This window comes from Octopus bimaculoides, chromosome 11, assembly GCF_046866305.1.
Source record: "Octopus bimaculoides isolate indiv1 chromosome 11, ASM4686630v1, whole genome shotgun sequence".
NCBI lineage: Eukaryota > Metazoa > Mollusca > Cephalopoda > Octopoda > Octopodidae > Octopus > Octopus bimaculoides.
The window spans coordinates 48,844,410-48,862,493 of NC_142938.1; the positions used below are offsets into that span (position 1 = coordinate 48,844,410).

General features: G+C 35.2%; 1 protein-coding gene across 1 annotated transcript in view; it reads left to right on the forward strand.

Annotated features, from left to right (window-relative positions):
* The first annotated feature begins 4,577 nt into the window (after nucleotides 1-4,577).
* LOC106870844 (transcription initiation factor IIA subunit 1) overlaps nucleotides 4,578-18,084 on the forward strand; it is a 44,489-nt gene continuing 30,982 nt past the window's right edge. The window contains exon 1 of the mRNA XM_014917076.3: nucleotides 4,578-4,765. Coding sequence (XP_014772562.1) covers nucleotides 4,745-4,765 — 21 coding nt within the window. The 5' untranslated portion in view covers nucleotides 4,578-4,744. The remainder of the gene's footprint in view (nucleotides 4,766-18,084) is intronic.

An 18,084-nucleotide genomic window follows, 5' to 3' on the forward strand; every position in this document is an offset into this window, starting at 1 on the left:
ATTCACATCGTCACATATCGTCATTCCATGGCCTCTGAATTATTGTGTTTGACCCGGTGACAAAATTTTTAAAAAAAATAGTCTAATAGGTGTAAAACAACTTGCTGGGAACGAATATGAAGAAAAAAATGCGCGCTCGCGAACCGGGGTGGGGTGAGGAGAGGACTAGGAACATTCACGATGTGAATGTTCCGAGACGCCTCACCGGAGCCAAGAAACAAAGGAAAAATGGTGTAATAGATGTAAAACAACTTGCTCTGAAAGAATATCAAGAATACACACACACACACATATATATATATATATATATACATATATATATATATAACTTTTATAAGGAATATTCTAAAAGAATATGTAACTGAACTTATATTGAGTGCTCTATTATTTTGAGCAAATAAATATATTTGTATATATGTGTTTTTATATTATTAATAAATTCATAAAATTATCAATAATATTCTCAGGAAATCAATATTTAATATTTCGAAAGATATATATTCAATATGACATGGTAATATAATAAATTTAATATTTAGAATATACGAAATATAAATATAAATATATATAAAAATATGAATGTAGATAAAGATACATGTGAATATAAATGCGTGCAAAAATTATGCGTAATTAAGCATGAATATTATAAAGTCTAAAATTTTAAAAAACCCTAAAATTTAAAAAATTAAACATCTGACGATCGTTTCGCGCATATTAATATAATCACAATGTGATCAAAAGATCAGCATATTATCAGTAATTCCGCTCTTCGGAGATGAATTAAGAACTAATGGTATATGTAATATTAATTAAAAAATATTAAAAATATTAAAAAATTAAAAGTATTAAAGTGTATACTGTCCTTTAAATAAATTGTAAAGTTAATCCTCCTATAATTTGGAAAGTTCATTTTTTTATCCTTTGTTGAAATTATATATATATATATATATACACACACATATACATATATACACAGACGAGCTTGTGTGTGTGTGTGCAAACCCACATAACTTCTGAAGTTCACAACTGATTTTCTCCAAACTGGTAGCATACATTACTGATGTTACAGAGATGGTTTTAGACTCTTAAAAATTTTCACATAATGATGAATAGGCCCTCTGGGAGCAAAAAATACCATTCCCTGGGATACGTAGACAAGGGAGGTAACTCTTTGCGAAGTAACTTTCAGATATTGATTGTCTTCCGTACATCCAGCGGAATTAATCCGCTGAATGTTTTTCATCTTTTTAAACTATTGATATTAATTAATGTTCTTTTTTTACTGACAATTCTTAAAATTTGCCAAGATATTCATATTATTTACCTTTTTTATTGATTTCATTATTAATGTACAATTGTTATCTCATTTTATTACATCATATTTCTTGACATAATTTCTTCAAAGAGGAGATCCTCCATTAGTCGAAAAATTATCACAGTCTCTATTGGTTGTGTGAAAGAGCAATACTGGCTCTTGAACCAGTATTTCCTTGCGAGAGACCATCCTCTCCTGAGGCTAACATAACCTCTAAGTGAATTCTATATAATGTTTAATATATATATATATATATATATATGTGTGTGTGTGTGTGTGTGTGTGTGTGTGTGTGTGTGTATATATACACACACATATATATATAATATATTCTTCTTTCTTTTATTTGTTTCAGTGATTTGACTGTGGCCATGCTGGGGCACCACCTTTAGTCAAACAAATCAAGCCCAGGACTTATTCTTTGTAAGCCTAGTATCAGTAAATCGGTATGATTTTACATAAAATGTGCCTTTTAAAAATTAAATAAAATATATAAAAAAATTGAATGAAATTAACAATACAGGAACAATACAAATGAAGCGACGATCAGGCCACGCTCCGACCACACAAGCCCCGATCTATCGCTGGTACCTTTTTTTTGTTCTTTTTACCCCGTCTATTCACACGGTTTCTTTCACGCACAACACTCGTGCAACATGCTTCCATCTCTTTTGGAACGTACACTCCGACAGACATCGCTTCTCCAGCCACACTTTCCTTTTCAAATGAAAAGTAAAAAATGATCGTAAATTGTGGCTAGAGATAAAGTTGCACCTGATTAGAGTTTTGGAAAACCTGCAAAGGGAAAGTGATTTTTTAAAAAATAAAATACTCAATACCATTTCAATCTATTCTGCAATCTGGGATTAATATATTCAGCGATTATAAGAGATATGAAAAAGATATTTTGTTTTAATATTATACTTTTATTCATTTCACACGCGCACAAACACTAACATCTTTTTGGAAGAATTTTGTGTCATTCTTTATCTCTCGTTACCGCTAATTTCTATAACTTTAGCATTTTCACTTATTCTTTTCAAACTTGTTTGAATTTTCAATTTTATGTAATCCACACTCTTGAAAATGTATCTCTGCAAAATGTTATCTAAAAATATGGGTAAATAAAGAAACAGCAAAAACATTTTCCTTGTGAAATTGGTGTGTGAGTGTGTGTGTGTGTGTGTGTGTGTGTGTGTGTGTGTGTGTGTGTGTGTGTGTGTGTGTGTGTGTGTGTGTGTGTGTGTGTGTGTGAAATTTCTGAGGTTCCACCCCCACTGCCATTTTCTGAACACAGAAAACATATTTGGTGGCATATTAGGTCACCGTAATTTATTCAAAGAAAAAAAAAAAAGCATTTTCCAATATTTCCGAGGGTTCCCCCCACCCGCCATTTTCCAGACAAAAACAAGTGTTTTGTGGTATATTAGGAGGTCACCGTAATTCATTCAACGAAAAAAACATTTTCAAATAATTCCGGGAAGGGCGGGGTCCGATCCTCCTTCCTTTTCTTACGTTTGAAATAGCATTGTTGTCAAATTCGATCATATGGGATCATATGATTGTCGTGAATTTCCGTAAAATTTTATTTTTTTACTCTTCTTTAGAAGGCGACATTTACTTTGAAGTGAGAGCAGAAAGTGAAAGGAGAAAGTGAAATATGTATGCAAGTGTATATGAAATGAAAGTGTGTGTGTGTGGGTGTGTGGGTGTGTGTGTGAGAGAGAGAGAGAGAGAGAGAGAGAGAGAGAGTGAGTGAGTGAGTGAAGGCGTGTGTTGTCGTGTATGTATTTTTTTGCATGTATGTGTAAGTGGCACTCTCTCTCTCTATCACACACACATCTTTCATATACACGTACATGCATACATCTTTTTTCAATGTATGTGTGTGCACGAGAGAGAGAGAAAGAGAGAGAGAGAAAGTGAGAGAGAGAGAGAGAGTGCCTCTGATACATACATGCAAAAAAATCCATACATGACTACATATCTTTACTCACTCACTCTCTCACACATACACACGTCCATCTTTCACTTTCTGCTCTCCCTTCAAAGCAAATGTCGCCTTCCAAAGAAGAGTAATGGAATAAAACTTTCAACAGATATTCATGAACAATCACATGATCCCATATGATCGAGCTTGACAACAATGCCAGGGTTTGCGGAACATTAGGAGGCCAGGGTAGTTGATTCCACGCAAAAAATCCGGATTTTTTTTTTGTGAACTGTGTGGAGGTGCTCTTGTAAAATTTCGAAGAAATCAACCCCAGGACTTATACTTTGTAAGCCTGTTACTTATTCTATCAGTTTCTTTTACCGAATCGCTAAAGAGGACGTAAACACACTAGCATCGGTTCTCAAGTGATGGCGGTGGTGATGGTGGTGGGGGGGGGGACAAAGACACACACATACACACATAAATAAATATGTATATATATGTACGACTGGCTTCTTTCAGTTTCCGTCTACCAAATCCACTCAAGAGACTTTGGTCGGCCCGAGGCTATAGTAGAAGACACTTGCCCAAAGTGCCATGCAGTGGGACCGAACCAAGAACCATGTAGTTAGGAAGCAAGCTTACCACACAGCCACGCCTGCGCTTCATAAATTTTCAAAAATTTTTTTTAATAAAAAAGCTACCCTCCCTCCTATCATTTGCAAGGGTGTGGTGGAAAAAAACTCCTGAAAACTACCCGTCAAAACGGATAAATTGCAATTTATATGGGTGTGCTATTCCGAAAGTCCGCTAAGGCATTATATATACATGTATGTATGTGCATGTATAGGTGTAGCGTGATGACAGTTATTCAAATCGTTAACAATGTACTTTGATCTTAAATAAAACGCAACTAAGAAGTGTAGTTTTAAATTGTTTACAATTTAAAACTACGCAATACAACTTTCCGTAAGAGTGAAATTACAGACCGTATCCCGAAATCCTTTAAACTGTGGTGGCCATCACGCGGGGTGCCTGTATGTGTGTATATAGCAGCGCACAGGGAAGTAGTAAAAATGACAGTAATGTTTTGAGCAATAAGATAATTACGAAAATTGAATTAAAAAAAACTAACACTGAAATGAAGCATTTTAAAGTAAATGAATAATAGATATTAAAAACATAAACAAAAACTTTTTTCGAAAAGTAATTATGTTTGCGTCAGAAGAAAGTAGTAGTAGCTTTTAGAGGCAGGGAACCAAGTCTATGGTAGCTATTCCCATTGAAATCTCGTTCTATTATTGTCATTGAAAAGGCAAGTCTCGCGAGAATTGTCAGTTGCAGCTACCCCCCTACAGGACGCTGGGTTATTATCGCCTATATAAGCAAGACGAGCTGCAAACATCTGTGGCTTCCAAGAAGCCAGCACGCCACTTCGCTCATAACGATTGTCTGTTAGAAAATACATGTACACAGATTATAATATATATTAAATCATGGCTGCACCCAATCAAGTCGTAAGTAGTTAATTATGTAATATAACAAGCAAATAGTCAGTGATATATACACACATATATATATTTTCTGTGAAGCCATCTACCAGGCTTTTTACTTAATAATTGAGAATTCAATAAGCTACGAAGTAGCAGTTTTTTTTTCTATTTGAAATAACGTGTTGTCCTCAAACATGGCTAACCCCTGTCGTATTCACTTAGTTTTGATCTTCGGAGTGCGTGATTTGTCTGAGTGTGTATGTATATATAAGTATGTGGCAATTATGGACTTGTATTTGTATCTATATAAGTATGTGGCAATTCTGTACGTGTCTGTATATATTTATATATATATATACCCTTTTCTGTGTTTGTGTGTGTATATATATATATTATATACCCACTATACAGTTATATATATATATATGTGTGTGTGTGTGTGTATGTATGTATGTATGTATGTATATATATATATATATATATATATATATATACACACATTAAGTATGTGTCTAAACTTAGAAAAAAGTATAGTCTTAATAATTATGATTAAGATGAGAGAGATGGAGATTATGGTTTTTTTCTTTAAAAAACACCAAAAAAAAAAAACCTCGAAGAGTGAGAGAATTTCTCCATCTCTCCAGAATTTATTTGGCCCAACCTTTTTCTTCTTCCACCGTTTAATTTCCATTTCTAATCTTAGATGAGAAAGTACCAGACATTTCATGTTTAATATACTCCAGTAAGCACACTTTTTTTTCTGATTATTTTTTCTTTTGAAGAATAAAAAGTAAGTAATATATCGAAATATGTTGAGACCAAATTTCCAAAAATATGGGTCGTAGTGTAATAGTAGAATTATTTATCTTTTACGATGTCTTCATAGAAATTTAGTATATTTTATTTCTAATTGTAGACGTTAACAGTTATTATTCTTAGAGCACTCTCAATGCTATTACTCTCTCTCTCTTTCTCTCCGTCACAATTACTTCTCCCTTTCCCTGACACACTCTCCGTTTCTTTACTTGTGATTATCGCTCTCTCTCTCTCCCCCCACTCTTTGTCCCATTATATCTCTCCCTCACTCAGATCTATCCTTTCTCTCTCTTCTTACTAGTACATATCCAGCTTTGCTTCCTCTCTCACATATCCTATCTCTCTAATTGTCAGTAAACATGTCGTTTTCCCCTCTTTTCTCTCTCTCCCTATCTCTCTCACTCGTTGTTAGATCAACCTTCATTCCAGTTGCTAGTCACACATACAATATACACACACGTGTTAAGGTCTTTAATTATGTGCTAACAAATTCTCCCCCCCCCCCTCCAGCCACAAATATTCCTGTTAGGACTCTTGACAACCACCTGTGTAATTAAAAGTTTCAATGTTTTATATCAATATTCATACTTGGCGAAAGCTTTTACCTATCGTTTTCAATACCATCACCTTAACTTAGGAAAGTATGAATGTCAAAACATGAATTCTTTCCTCTATAAAACTGATTTAGTGCCTTTGAAAATCAATGTTAAATTTAAAGGAAGGAAAGCCAAAACAGTGATAATTAAAATATTTGCCATAGTTCTGTGTATATCCTGTTTTAGAATATTTCTACTTCTGTTCTCGTGGACATGTTGCCAACTTTCTCAGGTGCGATTTGGGTTTTGGACAGATCTCAAGAGGCTTGTTTTTTCAATTAGCAGTTAAATAATAATAAAGTAGTTATTAAAACATGTCAGTTTAAATTACTCTAATTACAAATGTGTATTTCGTTACAATCGTTATTTTTTTTTCCACACCACATTAAAGCTATGATATTGTGGAAATCAAATTGGATAATTATCTTTGAGCAGCTTCGTTTGCTTTTAATTATATTTAAGAAAATCTTCTGAAGTAGTTTCCTTATTTCTCTTTTTTTTTTTTTTTTTTTTTTTTTTAAATTCTTTCGGAGGTTTTGCAGTATCGAGACTAAATGTTGTAAGTTGTAAGCTACTGGCTTTTATTGGCACTGGAAATTGGTCTTCATTAGAAACTTCCGAAAGCTTGGATACTGTTTAGGATTTTGAGATTACAGTTGGCCTATTTTTATCAAGGACACCCTCAAAATACTTTTAGCTCGTTCGGTAAACACTTACCATGAAAGGATCAACAGTGTTTACTCTTTTGTAAGCTTAATCTTTCATGCATTCTTGAGTGCTGTTTCAGAAGAAGCATCTATGATTGATTTTGTATTGAGAGCATCTCAAAGTTTTTTAGTGAGCGTGATATTCTTCTGATTAATTCAAGCAAAACCTTGATAAGCATGAATTTCTTAGCTGTAGTTTGTAAAAATCGCAGAATGGTGTTGTATGTTACTCTCTGATTTTAATGTGTTTAGTATTAAAAAAGAAAAGAAAAGGTGTAAAGTTTGTAAACTTTAGATGTGATATTTGCCTTTGATTTCTAAAGAAGTGAGACAACACTATACTTTCATTTTAATATTATTGTTAATTGTTTTATATAACAAACAAGCGAGCATCTCCGAGGTCACTCGACCAGCCAGAAATAGCAGCCAAATTTTTCTCAAAGTACACTTTGCATTTTTTTTTTAAATCGAGGATACATTGGACATTTAATCCTAGATACCCCCGAAAAAATGAAGAGGGTTACAGCTTGAATGACTTCCGTCATAAATTTGCTTGATATGGGCTAATCAGAGACGAAACAACAGTCATAGAAACAACATAAGTATTAGTTAAGAACTAGTCGATATAATCAACTATACTAGTGGTTCCTAACTTGGGGTTCTGCAGACACCTGAGGGTTCATGTAGAACTGATTGTGTAAACATCATCATTTAATATCTTGTTTGATAGACCCAATGTGCTAGAGGATTGCAGTGAACTACAAATGTCTGTTTTAGCATGGTTTCTATAGGTGGATTCCCTTCCTAATGTCAACCACTTTACAGAGTGTACGGGATGCTTTTTTTCACCCTGACACTAGCATTAGGCAAACCTTCCAAAAGCCAAGGATCTACTTGTGGGGTAAAATCTATTTGAATAAAAGTAGTGAAAGTACTCAGTTCCCATGAAGTTGACACCCCAGCATGATCACAATCTAGTGAGTGGAATAAGTAAAAATAAAGGACTAGAAGACAAAATATCTTTAAATATAAGTAAAACTAGTGGTAAGAACTACCACAGTGTTGTGTAACCCTTTAACATTTAATCTGGCCAAAATATTTAGCCTGCTTTATGTTCAAACAGGCTAGATCTGGCCTCTAACACCTACCCTACAATGTTATTCTAAAAATAAATAATCTCATCATTGAAATTTTGAAGCTACAAGATAATGCATTCTTAATTCAAAACAATGTGAATAAATAGGCATTACATTTGATAGAATAATCTGAATGCTAAAGGGATAAGGCTGGATATTAAAATATTGTCTGTCACAAGTCCTAATTATGAAACAAATGTTTTTCATTTCATACAAGGGTGCACACATAATCTGCCTCATAAAGAAGTTTGCTTCACAACTGAATGGTTTCAGGTTTGATCCCATTGTGTCAACTACACCCATGTGAATGGAATTTGGTACATGGAAACTGTGAAAACCAGTTAGGATTGTTTCTTTTTTTAGTAGTAGACTTAATCTATTATTGCCTAGTTTCGAACCTGGCTTTTTTTGCAAGCATTTGCACTAGGTCTCTGTTCTGAGGATAACTTCCATTTCCTGAATGGTAGGTAGTGTCAATGACCATTTTCAGAGTGTGCAAGACTGTAAAGTCATGGGTATTTCCCTTCTTCCTCCTCTTAACTAAAGAGTTGCTGTAAGATCCAACAGTACCCACTTTTATGCAGCTGACACTACTCTTCATTTTTCCCTAAGATTCTCCAACCATGCAGCACTTCTATCTTAGATATCACATGCTAAATGCTCACTAACTCCATGAACAAAGATCTCTAAAGCACCTTTCAATCGGAATATACTATTTTTGTTTCTTTTAACAGCACAAAAACACGAATGCTACTTATATCGTAAAAGCATCATTGTACTCTCATACACACATTAACGTTTTAGCATTTAAACTGGCCATATCTGGCCCAAATATTATACCTGTTCTATGGTTAAGCTGGCCAGATCTGGTATTGCATACCTACCCTACAATGTCATTCTAAAAATATACAATCACATCAGTGAAATCTTACACGTACAAGACAATGCCTGAGTAATTCAAAATAATATGAATAAATTGGCCTTCATGCGGGTGACGCGTAAAAGCACCCACTACACTCTCTGAGTGGTTGGCGTTAGGAAGGGCATCCAGCTATAGAAACTCTGCCAAATCAGATTGGAGCCTGGTGTTGCCATCCGGTTTCACCAGTCCTCAGTCAAATCGTCCAACCCATGCTAGCATGGAAAGCGGATGTTAAACAATGATGATGAAAGAGTTAATCATGAGCAGCATTCAACTAATGCCCTGAAAATAGCTCCAATTGTTGGGTCTCATTATTATCAAGGATTTCTCCCAGTAAAAGTGCACTTTTAACATAGCTAGGACCACATTCCAATGAATTGGCCCATCTCTTCTGCACAAGAAGATACTTTAGCCTCCCACCCAACCCCAATCAGTTATTGATACTCACCAAACTTCAAGTGTGGCTCATAGTGGACTCTATTTCTTGCATCTGGGTTGGTGCTGCTGCAAACACAAATAATCCTAGATTGCATGCAGTAAATAGTGGAGGTGCATGGTTTAGTGGTTAGGGTATTGGACTAGTGATCATAAGATGGTTGTTTCAATTTCTGGACCAGGTGATGCACTGTGTTCTTGAGCAAAATACCTCATTTCACATTACTCCAATTTACTGAGCTGGCAAAAATGAGTAATCCTGTGATGAACTGGTATCCCATCTAGGTGAAGAATTTTTACCCCATGAGACCAGGAAACTGGCCCTTATGAGTCGGTATGACTCGAGAAGGTAACTTTACCTTAACTATGCGGTAAAGAGTCACCTCATTGATTGGCATAATGTCATAAGTGCTCTCCAGCTGCTGATTCACAGGCATGCTATTTCCTCTCTCTACTTTACTGCTACTATAATGGCCTTTACTCCTCGGAGCTGACTGGGCTCATGCCATTTTCACTTTGGCATTCCTGTCTCACTTGGTTTTTCCTCTCCTCCTCATCACTGTTGTTGTGTCCAACGCTCCAGGCACCGAACTGATCACTACACTCAGTTCTTCCGTGAAAGGATGGTGACCCTCTGGAATTCTCACCCTGCTCTCATTTTCCCCATGGGTGTTTGACTTACAAAAGTTCAAGAGGAATAGGAAGCTAAAGGGGCCTGCTAAGGCTATGTTCACTGTCCCTTCTTCAAGCTCAGAAAGTAACAAACTAAAAAAGGAATGACAAGCTAAACAAGAATTGTAACCAAAACTGTCCTCCTCCTAAAGTCATACTTTGTTAACTTAATGATGAAGAAACACAGTTGATAATTTGGACTTGGTGCATTGTATCTCGGAAAGAGACTGGATGGTTATAGCTGGAATGCCTTTAGTCATAAATCTGCACATTTAGAGCTGACTGGGGTTTAAAAACAGCCACTGATTTTATTAACTACTTGCCAGAACCAACAAGGTAGTGTCTGTGTCAGTTATTGGCAAACTGTGACCTGTGGGATTTTATGCCTAAACAGAAAATAACCTTTAATTCTTTTGCAGTGCAGCCCACTTGGTGAGCCATATCTTGTGTGGTTCGTTTCTTGAAAAAAGTTGCTAGTTCCTAGTTTATGTGATTGGTAGATGTGCTCGAAATAACAAATTCTCCCTCACATTACAACCTACCATCTTAAAAAAGTGAGGTCTTGGTTTTACGTGGCCTATATACACTGCCTGGACAGAAAATGGAATGGTCAGGTGTGGAATGTCAATCTTGAATCTGGTTGATGATGAGCTAAACAACAGCTTTCTGATCAAAATCGTTGATTTGGTTTTAGACCCAGGAAGACATAGGAGAAATTAGTGAGAAAGGATCTTTGGATGCTGTGCCTCACTGAGGAAATGACAAAGGACCAGGAGATGTGGTGATTTGCTATACTTGATCAGCCACGTCAGGCTAGGTTAAGTCACTGTCTTCCACACATACAGGCTTGTTTTTTCAGGTGCTGGTGCCGCTTAAAAACCACTTGTGCCAGTGGCATGTAAAAAGCACCCAACATGCTCTGTTAAGTGGTTGCCATTATGAAGGGCATGCAGCTGCAGAAACTGCCACAACGGACAGTTGGGGGTCTGGACAGCTTCTTGTCAAACTGTCCAACCCATGCCAGTATGGAAAGCGGACGTTAAACGACAATGATGTTGATGAAAATTGGGGTTGTGAGTTAGCTGAATCATTAGGGTATTGCAACAAATCCCATGCAGTATTTGTTCTGACCTTTTATATTCCGAGTTCAGATCTTGTGATCAAGCCTCCCTATTATCACTCTGAAGCCAATGAAATAAAGTACCAGTCAAGTATTGAGATTGTTATAATGGAACTATTTCCTCTCTCAAAGTCTGACCTTGTGCCTAGTTAAGAAATAAAGATTGAATATGATAGAAATGTTTTGACAAATTCTGTAAATTCATTTGCCTACCTATAGTTTTCATCTTCATTGTTGTCCAGTAAAACTTGTAATTAGCCTATTATTGTACATTTGCTTTTCCATTATGGTGTGGTAACAACATCCTGAAGTTAGGCTTCGCCATTTTTTCCTGTGACTTCTACAGTCCTCCTCTTCTGCACATTCCTTCTACTTGTAATATTTGATACCCTTTTTGCCCAACTTTCATCTACGTCATGTTTTTACCAACATATTGGTTAAGTATATTTGTGAAGTGTTTGTAAATTGTTATACATCTCTGATTTAGATCTCTTATATTATAACATAAAGTGAAGGGTTGTTTTTTGAATGGTTATGTTATGGATTTTATACTATAAACCTTATCTTTTAAAGATGTTGCATTTTTCAATATATGCATTTGCAGGTGTGATTAATAGTTGCAAAAGTTATACTGGTTTTAGTTGGCTTAGATTTGAAGTTCTATAATTGTTAGATCATTACTTCTATGCATATACTTAGATATGACTTCTGACTAAATGAAAAAAGAATAGATGAGTTAGTGTTAATATATTTAATGCAAGGAACATTGAAAAACTTAGAAATAAATATGCAAAATGAAATGTTGACCAACTACAGCTGTCACTTGCAAGTGAATATGACTCTTTAGCCTGCTTTTGCTAATTGTTTTAAGTGACTTTGTAGTTGCAAGATAACATACACCCTATGTTCTCCTACCCATAATCCAGCAGAACATCCAAGATGTGACGGGGAGGAGGGAAGGGGGTTCTACCAGTCTTCAGCTGAGTGGATTGGAAAATTATGAAATGAATTATCTTTCTCAAGGACACTTCAGAAAGGAAATAAGGTCAGGATTTTTATGGCCAAATGTACTTTCTGTTGCCAATCTTATTTTGATTTTAAATAAGATATTCTCTATTCCAAAGGACTTCAAAAGCTCAGAACCACCAGAAATGTCGGTATCATGTGTGTTTATGTATGTCTATGTTAATGTTTACATTCTGTGCTTTGCATGAAAAGCATTGAGCTGCTAACAATGATGGTTGTTGACACTTCCTGACAACAAATTGTCCTTCAAAGATGAGTGGAATAAAACTGATATGGGTTAGTGACTGGAAGGGCATCCGGCTGAAAAGCAGTGCTATGCATTCACCTAAAAAGTGCTTTCATGGAAAACTAATGTAGACCAAACTAATGTGTATATGTAGTTATTGTTCGTTAAAAATTGTAATTAATGTGACAATTAACATAACTGGTTTGTTGTGTCAGTGAAGGTCATCTAGTTATAAAAACATTTTTGTATACAATACTCACTTATTGCAATTATGTTTGCAAAGATAATGGGTTGTTAAAAAAATGGTAACGGGATGTGAATGATATTACCTCTGAGGTCACATTGTGCATGACCCGAAGCCAAATATTGGCAATTTTTCTTAAACTGCAAAAGACTGGTGATATTAAAACTTTATTTATTTATTTTTTTTTTAATTCCTCACTTGTGTTAACCACTGGATGTTTATGTTGATGCTGCTAATGACAATGCACAAATAATTTTGAATTCTGCAATAGTGACCATATAGGTGCAATTTCATTTTGTTGAAACAATACAGAAGTGTCAGTTTACGTCATCCGCATAAAAAGAATATAAAAGTTAAAAGAACAGAGTATTGAACCATGTGTATTTCTGTGGAAATATAGTCTTTGTTTCAATTCATTTTTAAAATAATGAATATAATGAAATGTGCTGGCATGACTGGGAAAATCTCTTTGCAACCACATGGTTTCAGGTTCAGTTTTACTGTATGGCACCTTCCACTATAGCCCTGGGTCATCCAATATCTTGTGTGTGTGTTTGTGTCCTGCACTTCCCTGCTTGATAATGTGTTGATTTGTTTACATCCCTGTAACTTAGTTCACCAAAAGAGACTGATAGAATTAGTACCAGACTTTAAAAAATAAGTACTGGAATTAATTTACATTTGACGGATATTTGTCCTCATCTTGTTTGTTGTTAACACAACATTTCGGCAAATGTAAATAATGTACATAATTCCTCATTTCTTAAATATTTGTTGTTGGCACTCCGTCACTTACGATGTCGAGGGTTCCAGCTGATCCGATCAACGGAACAGCCTGCTCGTGAAATTAACGTGCAAGTGGCTGAGCACTCCACAGACACGTGTACCCTTAATGTAGTTCTCGGGATATTCAGAGTGATACAGTGTGACAAATCTGGCCCTTTGAAATACAGGTACAACAAAAACAGGAAGAAAGAGTGAGAGAAAGTTGTGGTGGAAGAGTACAGCAGGGTTCGCCACCATCCCCTGCCGGAGCCTCGTGGAGCTTTAGGTGTTTTTGCTCAATAAACACTCAACGCCCGATTTGGGAATCGAAACCGCGAGTCCGCTGCCCTAACCACTGGGCCATTGCGCCTCCACCTCTTAAATATAGAACTGTGGCATTAATTTGTTTGACTGAAATCTTCATGGCAGTGCCACAGCATGACTGTTGTCCCATGTCTAAAACAAGTAAAAACGAAAAGGTGATAAACCTGGTGTTTAAAACATAAAAATAATATGAAATTTTTGTGGAAAAATTTTAATTTAGATCTCTTATAACCAAGAAATTTGTATCATAGCACTTACAGGGCCATCTCAGACGGGTTGATATCAAAAGGATTCATGCTCTATGCATCAGTTAACAATTGGAAAAACAATAATTAACTTTTGTTAACCCTCTTGAGACACCCAGGCCAATTGATTGGCCCAAGTTATACAAGCTGAAAAGAATTCAAGGCTGATTCATTGGCCTGATGAAACAAAGATGAAAGGTTGGTTCTGAAGTGTAATAGCCAATCAGAGATTGTATTTCAGTACATTTTTTTTGTCTTTTCACAAACATTTATGTTTATTATTTTATTTATTTACATGTATTGTGTTGTTTTAGGTTTTTTTATTGTGATAGATATATTGTACGGTTTATAAACTTTCATAATATCTATATAGTTTTAAATACTAATGAAGTAGCTTTAGGCACTTAATCCTTCATTTTTTACATGCACCCATCAATTTCAATCTCAAAAGAAAAAAGTTTTGGTCTTTTTGGCAACACATACCAAAACACCTTGTTTCTCAAAAGGATTAATATATTTAATGCTTGAATGCACTCATTTTTGTACAAGGATAGTTTTATTTAGTTTTTAAGCAGTTTTATATTCCTATATTGACCAATCAGTGCAGTGTGTAATCGCAATTATAATGTACCACTCCACCTTCTATACTTAGAAGTAAATTTTATCTTTAGCAGACTTTTGGAATACTTGCCCCTTGAACTTCTATATCACATTAGAAATGAAAAGGGTAGTTGCTTTTAATTTTTGTATTTTTGTGTGTCTTACAATGGAAATTGTTCTGAAATCTTTATTTTTTCTAAAAATTTCAATTTTCACATACCCCTTCTCCACTTGCATATTTTTTTTTTCTCTGGAGAATGGGGTTTCAATAGAGAAACCCCATTCAATATAGAGCTATTTCAAAATTTCACCTCATCTTAACTTTTTTTTTTACATTTGAATGTAGTGCAATGTAATGTATGTATGCTGTACAATACAAACTGAAATATAATGCAAACCTCACTTTTTGTTCCTAAAAATCATCACCATTATTTTGCTGTTGACTTTTTCATGCTTGCGTATGTCAGATGGAATTTGTTGAAGTTGATATTCTATGGCTGGATGCCCTTCCTGTTGCTAACCTTCATCTTTTTCCGTGTAAGGTAATATTTCTCCCTCAGCAGACATGTTTTCATGGAAGGTTTTTTAGTTGAAGAAATTGCCCCCCAAGACTTATTCTTTGTAAACTTAGTAGTTAGTCTGTTGGTCTTTTGCCGAACTGCTCAATTATGAGGATGTAAACACACCAACATCGGTTGTCAAGTGATGGCAGGTGATACAAACACAGGCACTCACATATTTGCAAATATATATATATATATATATATATATATATATATATATATTTATACGATGGGCTTCTTTCAGTTTCCATCTAACAAATCCACTCACAAGGCTTTAGTTGGCCCAAGGCTATATTAGAAGACACTTGCCCAAGGTGCCACGCAGTGAGGTTGAACCTGGAACCATGTGGCTAGGAAGCAAACTTACCACACAGCCACAGCTGTGTCTAACATACTTAAGTTCATTAAAATGCCAGCGCATTTATATTTGTGTCTTGTCTTGTTATTGTGTAATGGTTGTAAATGAGTTGCCCTGTCATACAGGCTGTACCATTCATTTCCAATATTCTGACCATGGGGGAATATTACCGTGCTTGGAAACATGAGGGTTGGCAACAGGAGGGGTAGTCAGCTGTAGAAAATTTGCCTGAACACATACAAGCATGGGGAAGTGGACATTAAAATGATGGTGACTTTTCCTTTTTTTTTTTTTTTTTTCGTTTTCTTTTCCTCACAGCATTATTTTTTTCTAGTTAAGGACTTGTGGCTGTGTTAGAAATTACTATTTTATTCTGTTAGCTTTTTAACGAACCCATGTTAAAATATGTTACCTCTGACTTTGGTAGGAGCATCTAGCTTTAGCGATGTCAATGAGGACGAAGCAGAAAACAAGTAAAGAAATTAAGTTTAAACTGATTATAAAATCTTGTAGTTGTCTTTTAATTATCTTTTACTGGCAGTAAGATAACTTAATTGCAAAAAATACTTGTTTAACAAACATTTCACCCATGTAAGTGCACTGGAAATGTGAAGTGGTACATGATGTATAAAACAGTAGCTGAGTAGAAAGGCTGTTAGGATATTGACGAGTAAGTGATTAATTTGTCGCTGTATTACCTCAAATATCTTAATCCTTTAGTCATCTACATTATTGTACTTCTGTTTTAACCACCCTGTCTGATTGTTTGCAGTGATACTGGGGCATTACATCATTGATGGATCTGCATAACTAAGATTCTTGTAAATATATATCCTACTTAGCAAATATAGAAATACTTGAGTTTTACACTTCATAGAACTGCTTACTTTGGAAGTATGCTTTTACCACCAGTGATAATATCAGAAAATATGGTATACATACTCTTTACTCTTTTACTTGTTTCAGTCATTTGACTGCGGCCATGCTGGAGCACTGCCTTTAGTCAAGCAAATTGACCCCAGGACTTATTCTTTGTAAGCCTAGTACTTATTCTATCTCTCTTTTTGCCGAACCGCTAAGTTACGGGGATGTAAACACACCAGCATCGGTTGTCAAACGATGGTGGGGAGGGACAAACACAGACACACAAACACACATACATATATACGACGAGCTTCTTTCAGTTTCCATCTACCAAATCCACTCACAAGGCTTTGGTCGGCCTGAGGCTATAGTAGAAGACACTTGCCCAAGGTGCCAAGCAGTGGGACTGAACCCGGAACCATGTGGTTGGTAAGCAAGCTACTTACCACACAGCCACTCCTGTGCCTGCAATAATTTTAACTTAACTTTTATTAATTTCTTAGTGCTTATGCAAAATGATAAAATGCAAACACCAGAAAAATATGTTACTTTAAAATAAACTGAATAAAGCCCCCCCCCCCCAAATGTACATTATCATTCTTGATATTCTGGCAGATTCAAATATGAATATGTTAATTGCTGTTGTATTTTGTCAATGGAGAACAACTTATTTCTCGTTTGTATAACCTCCCGTAACTACCTGTCATTTACTTCCTCTCCTCCATCTCTATGATTCTTTCTCTCTCATTGTGTTTGTAGCATTCTTTTACTCATTGCATGCCACCAAGCCTGGTATGTGCACTTGTCCTTCACTTCAACACTCTGTATCTCTTTTACCCCCCCTCTCTCTCTCTCTCCTTCATTTCTCTTTATGATAAAGCATGAGTGGAGAAATCAATCAATCAATCAAATCAAACCAACCAACCAACAAACAAACAAACATATCAGCTATTATTATATAGAGTTAGTAAAATAACTACCATTCATTTTGAATACTGTTTGAATCCAAAATTAATTTGATTCTGTATTGACTTTACAATTTCTATTTTCCCATTTTAATAATCTTTGCAGCTAGTTGCAACCAAGTTAGATGTTACTTGTCTATCATCTCATATTTTTTTCATTTGATTTGCTGTTTACTCTTTTTTTTTTTTTTTTTTTTTTTTTTTTTCATTCTTGGCTTTATGTAGATAAATATTCCACTAACCTTGAAAGTGTGACATGCTAGTTGATTGTCTTCCATATAATAAACTAGTGGCAATAGTTGAGGTCTTTATATATCATATGCTTTCAACTTCCAGCTGGCTACTTACTTTTTTTCTTTTTATATTAATTGAACAAGAGCTTGAAGCAGGCCTGATGGATCTTTTCTATTTGGTTGTCACTTTTCAATTTCTTCATTTTTCTTCCAACTAATATATTTGATGTATTGATGTAGTTTTGTATGGTAATCATTGATAGGAAATTCATTTTTGCCATAAATCAATAAATAAAGAGTTAATGGCTTTTAAAGTTTGCAAATTTGGGGTAATTTTAGCCACTTGAAAGCCACAGACATATAGGTGCCTGTTTCCATAGTAACAAACCAAGCTTTTACCAAGCTGCTTACCCACACAGTCATTTTGCACTTATTAAATGCTTAAAACACACTAAGTATGAGGTGATCGTGAGACATGCTAAAAATAATAGCTAAATAGGCCTTAAGTCACAAACCAAAGTTTTTT